Genomic DNA, 17,081 nt, shown 5'->3' on the forward strand with positions numbered 1-17,081 from the left:
TACAAAACGAATTGCACAGTTGAATCTTTTATCGAACACGTTTTCACGTATCAGACATCTATCCTGATTGAAGACATATGTACTCTTTATTGTGCCTTCCCGATTTTCTTCACACTTCGTTACTACTGGATGTGACTGATGTACAACGGGTCAGCCATAAGCATCTATGAGAAAAAGCACGGAGCTTCAAGTGTCAAGCAATCACTTTTCTGTGTCACGCCATGTCCATGAAATGCGTACGTTCTCAAACAAGAAAAAGAAAAAACTATGGGAATAGGTAATATGATTATAACAAACCTGGAACTGCGGCGAGAACGTCCGAAACACTCCCTCGTATATGATACCGGATGCTGTCTGGACCTGGACAATATTGCCGACATGTGATGTAGCCGCATGCATAAACAGTGCATTGTTGTAGATTCCATCTGCCACTACTGAGTGCTGTCGCTGCGTCCTGCAAGAATAAAGGAACAAGTTGGAGCGGTGTTAAATTGGGTATCATTGAAGTTCAACCGTTGAGTGTGCGATAACATAAAGTTTAGATATTGACCTGTAGCTTACACTGTGTTACAAATAAAAATATATAAAAAACTTTCGAAGTGATCTATCGCAGCTTGCGACCTTGTCAAATTCTTCTGTATCTGAAATTTCTGGACCGCATCACCATTATCACCACATTTCCCACTAACCCAATGTTCTTTCCAAGACAACTGTGGAGATGCAGAGGTATATTCGGTCTTTGAACTCTCGATTCGTGCTCTTTGAGAATGGTTCGCTAATCCCAAGCTCCATTCATTAAATCTCTGTGCAACTTCGACTGTTCTGGTCACGGAGTGCAACTACGAAGCGGTCATCTATGCTTGAGCTCATGCTCATTATCCGTAAAAGTTTTACTTACAAATTCTTCATGCATTTTTTATCTTTGAAGCTTAAAACTTAATTAGCCAGTTCATTCGCCTCAATTCAAATTGTATTGCTCTGGAGTGGCCAAATCAGTTTTTAATTAATTGATTATCCGTTTATTGACAAGTTCCCTCGAATTCATAAAAATTGAGGCGTCGCACGGTATGTTTCCGACAAAAACGGAAATGTCCTCAAAGAGGTCCTGGCGGAACCTGTGTCAGGTACTCCGGAGCGGCCAAATCTATTGATATTTGGTTTATTCTTCCTTTATTGACAAGTTTCTTTCGAATTCAACAAGATTGAGACGTTGCACGGTATGTTTTGGACATAAAACGGAAATGTCCCCAAAGAAGCTCTGGTGGAACCTGTGCCAGGATCCACGAGTGGCCACATATGTTTGTACCGAGGTTTTTATTCTTTTATTGACATGTTCTCTCGAATTCATGAAGATTGAGACGTTGCACGGTATGTTTTGGACATGAAACGGAAATGTCCCCAAAGTGGCCCTGGCGGAACCGACTACGATGTTCCGGAACGATCCACTTATGAAAATTATGTTGATATGATGACAATCGATCATCATCTCACGTTTTACATAAAAATTTCAGTTACAAGTAATAAATGATAAAAATAATCACATTTCCCAATTTTGGCACCCTTGTGACCCCAGTACAACCCGGAATATCTCCGGCATGGGTCCGAATTCAGCATTCTTCATTTATGATAAATAATTGAAACCTTTTTAAAGTAAACTGAGGGTAGCTTGTGAACTTCAAGACAATGTTTACATTTTAGGAAAGTGAAAGTAAAGAAATTCGAATAGAAAAAAAATGGAAGATAAACTTAAAAAAACGAAACAACATCTGCAAACTTAAGCTTCTCGCATCCATCCTAGGCATACATTTTTAAATAAACTATTCAAGAGGTATCTATTTTACCTGATGAAATTTTAATTTTTTCCATAAGTTTTCAGAAAAACGCTTGTGAGGGATAGAATAACGGGTTCCAAAGAATATTTCGTTATTTACAAAAATGAATGCGGGTTTTGCATTTTAAATATATATGGTTAAACGAGGCTACAATATTGTGATATCGATTAAACCTACAGCCTTCGTAGTTTGTTCGAAATTTCATCCAAGCTATATTTAGAATTACATAAATCAGTGTTCGTGGATTGCAAAGTTATTATCTATATAAATAAAAATAGAGTGGTGTTTGTATGTCACGAAATGGCTTCAGAACGGGACAGCCAATTTGCACAATTCTTTTACTACTTTTTTCTTTAAGTGTTCCGACTTGTATCATATAAAAATCAAAATATATCAAAAATATAAAAATCAAAATATATTTAGTAATTCTTATACATTTTTCTGACCCCACCCCCCTTTTGACCCACAAAAAACTCCCTTGGTAGAACCACTGGATGTGTGTTTCATTGTTCTAAATACATTCTAGTCAGTTGAAAGTGGACTGATAGGATTGAGAATCACTTCATAGAAATGTAACATGCACATGATCAGAATCGAAGACAGTTGAGTTTCCAAGCTGACTAGAGTTGGGTAAGGTAAAATCTATCGTAGAAGAGTTTCTAGAAGAAGAAAAACAAGTAGGGCTATCATGGTGTTGAAATCCTAAAGAGTACTATTTTTTGTTATGTTTAGCGACAGTTGTAAAACCAATCGTTTTAAAGAATGTTGTGAATTCAAAGATTCATTCTTCTTTTTGTTTGTGGTAGCAATTACATTCAGAGCTGAATATACTTTGTGGTTTTATTCTCACACACAAATCTTAATCCCTCATTGATCTCACGCGAGAGCAAATTCAATAGAGATCTGCTGTGATTTTCATGCAAAATAACGCAATCAAACTCAAAACGTCAAAAATGATTCAGACATAAATTCCGTCAAAAACTCGTGAAAAACGAATGTTGTTCTTTATGTTACGAAGGATTCTACAAGACTACCAACGATTTTGATTTTTTTTTCCACGAGTTGGTATCCAAGAAAGATCGAAAATAGATTAATAGAAGTAAGAAGTAACACTGAAAATTATTGATTTCATAACACCGAGATGTACTGTTTTATTGCATTCAGGTATATATCAGAACAACTTGCAAATTAATTTGATCATTTGAAGAGCAGCCAAATGCGAACAATGTTCATGTTACGGTAACATGACTTTGATGTACCACAGTCAATACTAAAAATTTAAGGAATGCCCCTGCATCCACTTAATATGTGTTTGGGTAACTTTAATTACCACCCACTCTTAAGGTCTTAATCTTGTTCATTCGACAAACCGTTAACATAATATCCCTTCATCTTAAGTTATTGATAATACATGTATCTGCCTCTTAAACATAATCTTCTTTAAAGATTTACAATCAATTTGATGATAGAACTATGTATTTAGATAGTCAAACCTCTATAAGTCGAAATCGAATAATAGAACGCCGACTACACTGCCCATAAAAGTATAACTGTCTCATTTGGATTGTCGAACACACATATTTTTTCATCGTTAAACACTCTTGTTCTGCTTTATATTTTATTTATAAGGATATTACAAGTATTACTGCTCGTACTGTATGTATTTTTCCAACAATAACATCTGGAACTAATTCAGGTATTTGCTCAAAGCTTCCTTCTTATATCGATTTCACTAGCATTTCGTCCAAGATGTTTGTTTTGATACCACGTTTCTCATTACTAACTCCTTTATAATTTTCGGATAAAATCCCCGAAGAAAATTACTGGAATAATTGTTGTAGTAATTGCTAGTATAAAAGCCTAAATTAAGTTTTGAATAAATCATGAAGATTTTCCATGAGTAATTATTCCAGAAATATTTTGAAGAACTACAGGAATTACCACTGAAGAATTCCTAGAAATATTTATGGAGGAACTTCATGAAGAATCCCTGATTGTATTTATTGAGAAATTACTGTAATAACTTCCAATAGCATTCCTAAGATATGCAGGAAATTTCGAAACCTATAGAAAAGCGTGGAAAAATTCTTAAATGGATCCACATGAAAATGACTGAAATAATAACGGTAGAAATCGGCGACGGAACTCCTGGGAAAATTCTAGTTTCCAGCAAACATTCTTAAGCTCTAGAATGAATTTTCAGGGTTTAACGGACAAAATTCGGTTAAAATCCTTGGGAAATAATGAAAAAACGTTGGCTTTCGTGAAGCAAATTCTCGAGAAATTCCTATAACCATCACTGGAAGAATTTCTGGACAAATTCCTGAAAGAATTCTGGTGGAATCTCTAAAGTAATTTCAGGAGGCATGTTCAAAGGAATCCCTAAAAGTATATCAGAACAAATCTTTCATGGATAAATAATTAGAAGAATATCCTGAAATATGTTCTCGAAAAATCTGACAAGAACATGTGGAAAAGTCTTCCCAACTTCCAGAGCTTCCAGAAATGATAAACCATCAACAAACAGGTAGCGACAAATTCAAAAAATGCTCTTGATAAGCGCATGATTGAAATGTGTGAAAATCAGATTTTTATCTGTGCTAGTCTTGAAATGGCAGTATACTTATGTAAGTCGTGCCCATACTTTCTGGGACACTCTATATTCCGAACAGTGGCGATTTCCAAGGTAAGCATTTACATTTTCACAACTTATAAGTGATACTCGACACAACAACTCATAGAAAAATTGATCGTTTTGCGAATAAATTTGAGTGTTTCTTGAAAAATCGCTAAAAACAGTCGAGTGTTCGGAATATAGCTGTCAGCTTTCGATTGGTGTGAAAAAGTTCTCGATTCTACCTTCATTTTATTTAATAAAAAAAAAAGTTTATCTTAGTAGTGCTAGTACTAGTAGCAGTGCCGAAAAATCAGAGGGGGTTGTGTACAAGACACGACCGCATGACGTTAACTACGCTAAGTGATTTTTTGCATTTGAATTTTAGTCGATTTTCATAGTTGCAGCCTTCCTTTAGTTCAAACTCTAACATAATTTCGTGACGGTCGCAACATTTTAGATTTTCTATTGACACCCAGTATATTGCCGTAAGACGTAGTTAACGTCAAAAGAAGAATGCGCGAAGAAGCAGAAATTGGTCTGCTTTTATAGTGCACAAGCCAACCCAAAGGAATCGTGGAAGACAATATGAACGAGTTTGGTTGCGTAAGAAAGGGGTCGACATTTTCCCAATTTTCGACAGTCTATCGTCAAAAATCAAAAATTTTCTCCATTTGAGTAAAATGTTGTATAAATTTCCGACCGATTGGTGGAAAAATATTGAAAACCTACCGATAATTGGCTGAGTTATTAGTATTTTAAATCTTACATAATTTCGTGACGGTCGCTACATTTAAGATTTTCAATTGACACCCAGTATAGTATATTGCCGTAAGACGTAGTTAACGTCGAAAGCTTGTGCCACTTGTGCGACTATAGGGGACTGTCTACTAAGGTTACAAGGATCCTAGTGACTATAAAATCATTTCTAAAGGAGGTTTGACATATTTGCCACTTTGCACATGGTTCAGCATTACCCTTGATGGAGGTTTCTATAAGTCAATGGATTGCGTTAATTAATGAACCATACTAAAAACTACCTCTTCTACGGAAACAGCATTCCAAATATAAGTGTAAAGATTTTTTGGGTAAAAGTTTAAATTAATTGTGAATTTCGTACATTTGAATGATAAAAGAGTTGAAATCTATCCAGTAATATGAAAAAATCACATATTTCATTAAATTATCATCAGAGGCGAATGACATTACACACTCCGAAAAAATCATGTGATTTTACGTCTTTTGGATGCACATAAAAGACGCGAGCCAAATGACGTGAATTTGTGTCACATTTTAAATACGATGGTGTCTGATTCGAGAAATGTTAATCATAATGGCATCGTTTTCATGTCCTTCATCATGTAAAGTTACATTTTTCGTTCAATACATCTTTCAGAGCACATTTATTTCATTATTTTTAAAACCTCTATACTAAATAACAATAAAATTATCTGCACATTACAACTGTTTTACTTAGTTGCTCGACTATTGGTACACTTGATTTTTTTGTATTTTAATTTACATCTTACGAAAAAAATATAGATAATTGTAAGAATTACACGAAATTTGAAAAAAAAATAGTTTTGGCACTCGTTCGTTTGATATACATTTTTATTAAATTCCAATTCAAAGTGGTAATCTTAGAGTTAATCTTTTCTTCCTATGATAGCCCCAGAGCTCCTTAGATTTCCGACAAACTAGAGACCAGGGGTTGGATTCTGAGAAAATTGAGAGTATCTCTCACTTATCGCTTTCTGTAACAATGATGATCCACAACACATCATGAGAGCCCGTTTATCGTGCAGGTGTAGACTAGTCTATCATATGCAGAATTTGTCGTTTACCCAGAGTGTTTCTGTACAACATCATACTCTAAGTGCAAGTAATACTTGTACGTAACATTTGTTTTATTTAAATTGATTCGTAATCCTAGAAAAATATCAAAATTCACAAAACAAAACAAAATGTAGACATGGGTACTTCATCAATACTCATGCTTTCATGGGAAGGAAAAAATAATAAACAAGGAGACGTCATTTCGTGTTCCTGAATATCGAATCACGGAAATCTGGTCTAGTACCTATCCTTTGATAATGGGTAATCGATATACGGAGAATACGGGAATGAAATCAACAAGAACGCTTCGATACAATGAGGATATCAAGATATTGAGTTGAGAAAGAAATTGTATGCAGAATGAAATGTTGTTAATAAAAGCTTAATTTGTCTAACACAGAACACCTAAATATAAGAAATGAATGGTATGTTGGAATTGATACTAATAAAGGAAGGATTCCTATAAAGCATCGACATATGTAGAGATATCGAGATGTTAAGAGTCGGCTGTAGTAAAAAAACAAGATTTCATGAATGTTGGTCTCTTGGAACAGGATTGCAAAGCATTTTAAGGCGAAGTAAGCCGTCATTGAAATTTGTACGCGTTATGGATAATTTATGTTAATCAATAAACGATTTCAAAGTAGTTGGTTCAATAATTTGATAAATTTAAAAAAGTATCAACATACTTTCGGCAAGTAAGCGCATATACCTAGTGATACTCTTTCGAACCAATAATAATTCTGAGGACTGACTGACTTTTATTAGTTTGAAATCAAATATCAACACATGAGGTTCGACTGTATCAGACTGTGTCTAAAATTCCAAATTCCATGCATACCATTTTAAGATTCCACTTGTCGAAGGCCAGACTTAAACGAGTCAGAATAACAGCATCACCGAAATAAATCCCAATCCGTAAGATTCTTCACCCATCCGTCCGTCCGTAAGTAATCCGTGTGTCTTCGTTCTATTCTTTAACACGCGCCCTATCCGGTGCGCCACTTCCACACTTCAGAGTTGTTCACTGTTTTTATGCGATTCTATATATGCTTTCCGAGCTGCCGACTGTGTCTGAGAAGCCAGCATGAAGCCGCAGTTTATTTCTATTTTGACAGAGGACCTGCTACTAAGCATTCACGCTGCCGCTGTCGTCGCCGTTCCGCACTATAGGACAACATTCCGTCTATTGTCAGCGGAAAATTCACAACACACCCATACCACCACACCACCACCCCACACCCAGCCTACTGCGGTAGGTTTCACTCTTCGGCGAGTATCTTCTCACAGTGCCTACTGCGTTGCTCTCACTCTATAGCTCCTTGCTCACACTTATTCACACAGTGTCTTCGTCCATGTATTCGCCAAACTGCAGCTTTTCCGGCCACCTGCCTTCCGTCGCGACGCCCTTCAGCCGGGAAATTTTATGTGTTTTTCCACCCAGCGGGATATTGATAAAACAGTAATTAATGACTATTCTCGGCTTTTTCCCGGTTCATCAATCATCATCGACGGATGAGCTCAGGCTATGTTCCATTCCCGAGAGTGTTCGGCAGAGTTTTTCCCGATTCGATCAAGCACATGAGACAACAATGGGGCTCGCGGAAAAATTCTCTCACACTAACGCACCCACTGACAAGAATGGTGATGGTGGCCTACTTGGGATTTCCACACACTGCGGACGTCTCTCACCGCCCGTCTTCGATGAAGTTGGACAAAAAGTCCCGCAAAGAGGCACCCATTTTGTTACGCTACTGTTCCTTCTAACCAACCGATTGATTTCACACTTTTTTCGCGAAAATTCGTCTAGATCACACAATTTAATGTCAATTGCCTAGGACACGATTTTAGTATATTGGACAACACTAAACTTATTTAAGAGCACCATTCGAGAGAATAACAACGATTTATTTCGGCCTCGCGTGTCGAAATATGGAAAATTGCATGTAGAACTCAAAAGGTGAGGTCAGGAAAAATGCTCCTGTTCTTGCAGCGTTCTTGAATTTTTGCTTCCTGCCTGCTTGTACGAAGACAGAAGACTCTCTCCTCCTCAGACGGCACAGACAGCAGCGACGGCACACTCGATCCTAGTAGGCAGAAGTTCGAAAAACTAAAACTCTAAATATATCGCAGTTTTTCTTCGTTTTCTTCCTCTCGGGCGGTAGGATTTTCCGCTTGAGGCTTCCGCGAGACGGTCCCTTCTCTAATGCACACACGTCTTGTTCGTGAGGAGTACAGCTTTCTCCTCGTCGGAATCGAATAGAATGCCAAAACGAAAAAAAATCTTCTAATTTTTCCTTTCGCTACGCGGTTTGTTTCTCGTTTATCGCCCCGTCTAATTGGTAAATCACTTAAATTTATATCACAATCAAGTTACAGCAGCGCAGCACAGTATCCAGAGCAACCGATGAAGAAGAGCTTCGAAGTAACTTCGACGAAACACAAAATGCGGTTCTTAGTTCTTCTGCTGGAGAATTGTATCCAAAAGAACTCCGGTTTTTGTCACGCCTCGAGTAATCCACGGCGGCGACGGTGGACACGACTGTGGGAATATTGCCGATATTTTTTCTTATTCCGGATCCGATCCTGTGTCAGACAGACGACGGAACGAGGGACTGACCGACCGACACGACCGACCATCCGAGAGCGTTACATACTGCACAATCCGGTGCGAATGAGAGTGAGTGGAAAACTGTGTCCAACCGTGCTACTGCTGGTGACCGCACCAGGGTGGTTCTATGGTGGAATTCTTCAAAATAGCAGATATTTTTACAATATTCATTTAGGTAAGCAGAAGGCCATGAGTATGATCCCAGCCCTGTCTCATACATAAAAGCAAAAGCATTTATGACAGTATAATTCGTAGTTGCTACTCGGTGATTAACCAGAATAATCGAAGTTGCTCAAGGAACCAAGACATATAGCTTGGAAGTAGCTTTCCATCTTCAATGTATACTTTCAAGAACTCCAAACATTAAAAAGTCAATAACGGCGCCGGTCATATCCTTACAGTCATCGGGTAAGGGAAGGAATGTTAGTGTTCATTGTTACTAGAGACCGAGATCACCTCTGCATCTCCATGGTTGTCATGGGAAGGAGTTTTGTTAGTGGGGAGGGATCATAACTGCATGATCGGGATTCACCTTGATGAGTGATGCGATTCATGCAACCTCAGTTTAAAAAATCACCTATCAGTACTCTAAAGACAATGTGAACATACGGTAAATCGATAGTTTTAGCGTCGAATGTTTCAAAGATTATACTTTATAATGGACACTTACAGTGACGAACTGTTCGTATTTTGTTAAATCAATTCATTTAAGTAACGTTCCCACCGTTGTCATGATAAAAATAAGTTTCATAATATATAGTACATTTGAAACAAAAGCAAGAAACGCGCTAACAAAGATGGTTAAAAGGAAAAAGATGATCGACTCTTTATTTTGTCATATATTTTGTCGACGACACGTTATTCAAGTAACACTACTGCCATCTGTTGAGTCAAAAGCGCGTAAACGTTATAGTCAGCTAAATTAAAATCATCGTGCAATCAAAAAACGAAAAGTGGAAGAAATCAAAACAACCACGCTTAAAAATCATTACACAGAAGTGAGTTCGACTCACATAACATCAGGCTTTTCTGAAACAACACAAAATTTGAGTAATTTTTATATATACTAAAAACTGTTCATGTGTTGTTATTTTCTTATTTTTCTCACATTTTAAGCCATTTAGAAATGATTGGCAATGTCGTACATTCTCGTGTACCTGTGTATCTATTTTCAAGCGTGAATGTCATAAAGGAACATCTCAACATCTGGTGGTCACTAGGAGAACATTGCATATTAGTTGGCTTTTGACTCACCAGAGCGGCACTATTCATGTCGCCTAGAAAACACGAGAGTCGGTTATCTTTTTCCTTCGAACCATCTTTGGCGCTAACCTAATTGATCATCTATCCTGTACTTTAGTCAGCATTCTCCTTTAACAAAAGCAAAATATCACTCCAATGACGCGAAAATTCGAACTCGGTTGCACTTAGAACGCGTGCACAACAGGAACTTCAGCGACGACGCCAACAAAAAATACGATTTTTGTGCTTGAACTTCAAGAAAGCACTGCCCAGTAGAACGCGTGCAGAATAAACCGATTTATTTCAACTATAGACACTTTTTTCAAAAACTGCACCAGCCGTTTCACCAGCCGAATCTCATAATTTGCGGAGACGATAAAAACGCGACAGTTCAATTTTGAACACATCCGGTCGCGCCTATAATCCAAGCTCTCTCCCATACATAAAAAGGCATAAACTGTGATCGAACGTAACCGACAGTAATAATCTTCCCATTAACAATATACAACTTAAGTGGGCATCCAGTCCAGCTAATCATTTTTCACCATTCTCACAGCTTTCTCAAGGACTTGCCCGGACAGCTTTCGACTGTTGAACATTGAGTCAATCTTGTCCAAGAGCCAGGGTTTAATCCCAAATCTCTGGCTTTTGTATCAAACAACCCTAATACCAATACCAATACCAATTTTGTATCAAACAACCCTAATACCAATACCTAATACCAATAATGGAGTGTTGAGTACTGTTGACTGTACTACATGTACTCCTTTTTTTAGGTGTAGGATTTCTGCGTTATGTTTATTGTTGCGTCGATATGTTGAAATCTGGAAACCTAATTTACCCTGTAGTAATGAAACATGGAGTTGTGTTCAATTCAGGAAGCTGGAATGAGGGGTGAAGACATTTGAACAATGTAATACGATTCTTTGGAAAGAATTAATTATGTCAGTTTACTAAGCAGAAGCCTATAAATTCAGTCCAGGGTGGTCAGCAAACAGCTAAATTCAAATTCTAGGCTTAAAAAGTTAGTCTACTCCTTTCCTTTTTTTGTTTTTTTCTTTCATAGGGCAATGTTAGCTTTGTATGTTTGATACTTTGGTCTATAACACTTTGAAAAGTTTTTTTGCAAACCTTTACATCCTGTCAAAAACTGCAAACTTTGTCGAAACACGTTTTGTTGTATATTTCAACTCTTTTTTTTATCGATAATAATTTATACGTGATTGCTACAGGGTGCCACCAAATTTCCAATCTGAAATTCTCACTTTTTTCAGGTTTTCCCGATACAGGTATACCTCGATTTAGTGGAAATTTTGATTGCAAAATGGTCTATAAAATCGAATTTTCCATAAAATCTAAACAAATATATTATCTTATTTTCTGTTTTATTTTCGTCTCAAAGTTAATAAAAATGTATCATTATCAGGGTTCTGAATTTTCGTCTCAATGATGCGAAATCAACGAATTTTCGCACGTAAGGAGAATGCTTTTTCGCTTCCTCACACGAACATCTTTTTTCGCCTACACTAATTTTCCCTAGAGTTACGATAGAGGATAACAGAAAATCATTCCACTCTGGGGATAATTTCTTTTTTACTCCATCGCTCACCAACTGCTTCCGAGAATTATTACTATGTGGAAAAACAAAAACTAGTGCCGGCGACGGGTTTCGAACCTAGGACATTGCTAAAAACAACCGTGATACGTGCACGCTAACATAAACAACGTGCATAAAAATAACTGCTGCTAGTGGCGATAGATACAGAAGTTTTCCATGGATCAGAAAAAGAGAAAACAATCTTTTCACAAACGAATTTAATGTTAGAACTTTTAGTTTATTTCTCCTTTTAAAATAGTTATTCGATTGTAAATAAATGTCATGGAAAATTTGAGCACATCTCTGATTTTGTAAAAACTTTGTTGTAGGGTTATTTGCCACGGTGTTGAACGGTCAATATGCTCGCTAATTATTGAACACGCCAAAACGAATACCCGGACTGTTCAACAATAGGCGAGGTTTTAAGCCATTCAACATCAGGCGAATTGCCCTATTTTTATTATTTTTTTGTATTAAAACCGGACCTCACCACTCTATTAGCATAACGCACTTAATGCGAAATCTCTTACAAATGTTTACAGAACGCATGTTTACAATTGCTAAACATGAAACTGAATACCCATAAAATCGAGGGTCCACTAAATACAGGTGCGCGTATATTTTTTAATTTTTTCTCGTTTTCTGATTGTGCTAATAGGACTGATCCTATTCTCGGCATGTTTCATTCACTCTAAGACAATTCAGACGACAATAGATGTCGAGTTAAATCATCTAAATGCTCAAGAGGTTCATTACCCCAATTGAAGGTATTCAATTTCCTAATCCTTTGAATTTTCTTCATAGAAATGAAAAGTTCTCTAAAGCAATTAAATTCAGGGCAGAGATGAAATAAAGCCACACATGTAGAAGCACTTACTTAGGGCTCATTGTAACTTCTTGAGCACGCATCCTTCAGCGTTATGGAAATCGTAAATGGACCAAAGTCAAAGATTTGTCGATTGCATAAGGGCCCATTCACAAATTTCATAACGCTGAAAGGGGTGGGTGGGTGGCGTTAAAATGTTACAGCTCATACAAAATTTGAAAAATATTCATACAATATGCATTACGAGGAGGTGGGTGGGTGTCAAAAACGACAATTATGAAATGAAATTTGTGAATAAACCCTAAAGACATACTTATTTTAAGCTTTTTTTGTGGACTCTGCAGTTTTTTAGCTTGAAGATGTTCGTTTAAAACGATTTTTCCGGTGATCTACTCAAATTCCTGGTTTTCTCGTCTTTTTCCGTTTTTATAATGATTAAATTATTAATAAATTAATGATTGAAATATTAAAAAAAATATGTCGCCAATGGGTAATCAGGTGTATGGCATATAAATCGCGTATTATAAAATCCATTTGGTTCGATGAAGAGTGCCAGAGAGTGTAACTAGGTTTAAGTGTCCAAAGGTCAAAAGACAGAATATCGAAAGAAACAAAAGGTCTAAAAAGATTTGCTTCGATATAAATTCTCCATTCTTCGGTAAAAGATTTTCGACCTTCCGTTTCTTCTTTTTATTGTCATTCGACCTTTTGTTCGTAAACCGAGAAGAATACCGCCAGAAGCCGTATGATAGTGGTCGGTACACAGCTTAACAGAAAGCGGTACAGGACAGTGAAACCTGCAGAAAAGCGAATCCACCGCAGAAAATAGCAGCTCGAAGAATGTGTGCAAACTGAAACATTCTGCTGATCGTCAGCATAGATTTGCAGAATGGATCATTGAAGATATGTTTTGTCAGTGCTCACCGCATCAAAAGAAAGGAGCCACTGTATATGGGATTTAACATTGTGACAGCAATGCTGTTCTGTCAAACACACAAGGCTACGGTGGCGCTATCTATGCTACCCATAGCGGCCGTTTTGGTTATTTTAATGATCCATTTCAACAACTGTCTACCGAATTTCAGCTATTTGGTTTGCCGAACACTTCAACGCAACTGTTTATGCACTTTACCGGGACCGTTGGCAAAAGATGTTTTCGGACGTGCACTTGAAACTCGCGACGCAGAATTGCAATTCAAAAAAGACCGATTTATTCACAGCACTTTATTGCTCGACGGATTTGTTCACTGTGCAAATTCTGTACGAAGCGAGACGGCTCGCGGATCGAGTAAAACTGAAAAACTACCTTTCGTATAGAGGCGATACGATAAGGCCAGTGGTGAATATAGGCATGATCATAACCGATCGATTGCGATCCGTGATATCTACATCTAACTACTATATTCGATAAGAGATAGGAGATAAATGCGTGAGAAAAAGTGGGATGAATAATTTACGCATGTGGAACGTATCTGGGTGTTGCCAGTCAGACCGGCATTTCTGAGTTCAAACATGCCGGCCGCCTTGAAATCGCATAGATTTCAAACTAAAAATGTAACTAAATTTTGCAATCTGGTGTAGTATACCTAACGCTACCTAAGTCCTTTTCAATGATTACTACTCTTATTATATCTCTTGATGTAAACAAATTTTCTGGTTCAACTATTGGAGACACTGATATTTTGATACTGCTGTGCTGCTTAGTGACCTTGGCCAACTTTCGATTGCCGACCGTAGTGATGATAGACTGCATCGGTTGCTCGACAGTGGATGCACCAAGCATGCAAGATGATGAGCAGCTTTAGCTGGGAAAGCTGGAGTTGGGTGGATGACGATCCATCTCCGGTCGTCTGCCATTGGCCATGGTAGTGGAACACACTTCAATGGTTGTCTGTCCTGGCCGTATGCGCTCAGGAGATCGCTGATGGAGGCCTCCGGGCCTGGTGAGAGAGCACGATTCTACAAAATATACGAAGCTTTTTACGAGGAATTGAACAATTTTAACATAACTTGCCTGGTGCGGAGGCCCTTGCGTCCGGGCCTCCGCGGGTGCCCATGGCACCGCGATGCTGCCGAGTTTGGCAGACGAAATCGATGATCACATGCTGACGCTGAACATCTAGGTTGCCGGTTCACGGTTGACGGAGGTCTTCCTGACGAGTGATCAATTCGTCTGATGACCGATCGGATGGAACCAGCGACTCGAGCGACGGGCCCATCGCTCAGGGGACGATGTGTGGCGTTACTGTGATTGCGAAGAATTTGAACAATAGGAAGGCAAAATCATGCACCAAAACCTCGGACGGACAAGCGACGACACAGGACAGTCTTCATGCAGACCGGACGGTTGGCGGACTGGGAGGCCAATGGTTGGAGACGGCTCGATGATGATGACTATCCCGGTGACCGGGACGTCGATGCAGCTATGGGGGATAAACATTCCTTGAATTTTTTGAATTACATTATTATACAACTACTTAACTGGAACCGGAGGGCCACTATGAGGACCCTCCGTGGTGCGAAGGCACCTCGCTCGAAAAACTACTGCTTTTCTGATTGGGACTCTTGATCGTTGTCCCGGATGGGAAGGATGCAAATTTTCGAAATGCCCCTTCGAAAGACGCCGTCCTGCGTGCGGACGGTTATGACGCGGACGTTTCCGTCGTCACCGTTGAATACTTCGGAAACTCTGCCCAATCGCCACTTTTGTGGTGGCAGATTGTCCTCCTTCACGAGGACCAAAGTTCCAACGTGGAGATTATCGCGTTTTCGGGTCCACTTCGTCCGATTGTGGAGATCCGAGAGGTACTGCGACTTCCACTTTCTCCATAGCTGCTGGACGAAATGCTGAGTGCGTTGCCACTGGGACAGACGATTTTCCGGAACCTCTTGTAGGTCCGGCTCTGGGACGGCCGTGAGAGGTCTGCCAACTAGAAAGTGGCCTGGTGTGAGGGCCGTGAAGTCGGCGGGGTCGTTGCTGAGCGGTGTCAATGGCCTAGAGTTTAGGATCGCTGCAACTTGATGAACAACGGTGTGTAGCTCGTCGTACGTCAATGTTCTGTCACCGATAGTCTTACGGAAGTGGCCTTTAAAGGATTTCACTGCCGCCTCCCACAGTCCACCGAAATTCGGAGAGCGAGGCGGGATGAACTTGAAGTCGATTCCATCTTCAACTGCTGCATTGACCAGTACGTCTTGCTGATGATTCAGCTGCCGACGAAGTACTTCAAGCTCCTTGTTCGCTCCTACGAAATTGGTCGCGTTGTCACACATGACCAGTTGTGGCTTACCACGGATTGCGACGAACCGTTTGAAGGCCGCCAAGAAAGCTTGAGTTGATAGGTCGGCGACGATCTCCATATGAACGGCCTTGGTTGCCAAACAGACGAAAATACACACAAAAGTTTTTATCGGTGCACTTCGTCGTCCTGGATATCGGATGTAGAACGGTCCACATAAGTCGATTCCTACTTTCTGGAAAACAGTTCCGGGTGTAACCCGGACGGACGGTAAATCGGCCATCAACTGCTCGTGGACCTTTGGTTTACTCCTGAAGCAGGGAACACAACGATGGATGGTCCTACGGGCGACGTCTCGGGCACGTGTTGGCCAAAACTTCTCTCTGATGGAACTGATCAAGAGTTGCTGTCCGGCGTGGAACAGTTTTCGGTGGTAGTGGTCCATTATCAGCTGCGTCAGCGGATGTTGATGATGAAGAATCAGCGGATGCTTGCGGCTTTCTGCTATGGGAGCATTATGCAGCCGGCCGCCGACACGAAGTACGCTTTCGGCCAAGAAAGGATTCGCTGTAAGGAGCTTCGACGATGGACTGATAGGCTGATTTTTAGACAACGCAGCTATTTCCGCCGGAAAGCTTTCCGACTGGGACAACCGGACTAACTGTAGTTCGGCTTCTTTGAGTTCCGATGATGACAGATTACCACTGCGCTTGCAGACACGGTTTCTCGGGATGGCGTTGTGTGCGAACCGACGAATCCATGCAACGAGTCGGACTAGTATCGGAAACGATGACCGGAGCAAAAATATCGAACTAGGTGGCTTGATTTGAGCGGGAAATGATGTTGCTGGCTTTTCCTCCAGCAATGCCTTGTTCAACTCTGGTTGAACAGCAGTTGACTTGGGCCAAGTGGTTCGATCTTGGCGTAGCCACAATGGACCTTCGAACCAAACCGACTGATATGTCAACTGTGCAGGTGTCATCCCGCGGGATACGATGTCCGCCGGATTGTCAGCACCAGCGACGTGATTCCAGACTCCAGACTTAGTAATGTGCTGGATTTCTGATACTCTGTTGGCTACGAACATTTGCCAACGTGACGGAAGTGACGACAGCCAACACTTGACTATCATGGAGTCCGTCCAGAAGTAGGCATTGGCGGAAATGTGGACGCTATTCCGGAATTTCTCGAAGAGATGACTCAGAAGTAAAGCCGATGAGAGCTCCAGTCGCGGGATCGACTGCTTCTTCTTTTTGCGGGAGAGGTCCTCCAGCGGCGCCACGC

The 17,081-nt window shown here is 39.7% G+C and overlaps 1 protein-coding gene across 6 annotated transcripts in view; it reads right to left on the reverse strand.

Annotated features, from left to right (window-relative positions):
- LOC5569655 (ataxin-2 homolog) overlaps positions 1-17,081 on the reverse strand; it is a 59,914-nt gene that overhangs the window by 17,973 nt on the left and 24,860 nt on the right. For 4 of the 6 annotated variants that reach the window (XM_021854316.1, XM_021854318.1, XM_021854317.1 and 1 more), the window contains exon 3: positions 298-454. In XM_021854316.1, coding sequence (XP_021710008.1) covers positions 298-454 — 157 coding nt within the window. Of the gene's footprint in view, positions 1-297; positions 455-7,123; positions 8,978-17,081 lie in introns of those variants that run through there. The other 2 variants (XM_021854320.1, XM_021854319.1) reach the window with 2 other exon arrangements.

The sequence above is a fragment of the Aedes aegypti genome, chromosome 3 (assembly GCF_002204515.2).
Source record: "Aedes aegypti strain LVP_AGWG chromosome 3, AaegL5.0 Primary Assembly, whole genome shotgun sequence".
Taxonomy (NCBI): domain Eukaryota; kingdom Metazoa; phylum Arthropoda; class Insecta; order Diptera; family Culicidae; genus Aedes; species Aedes aegypti.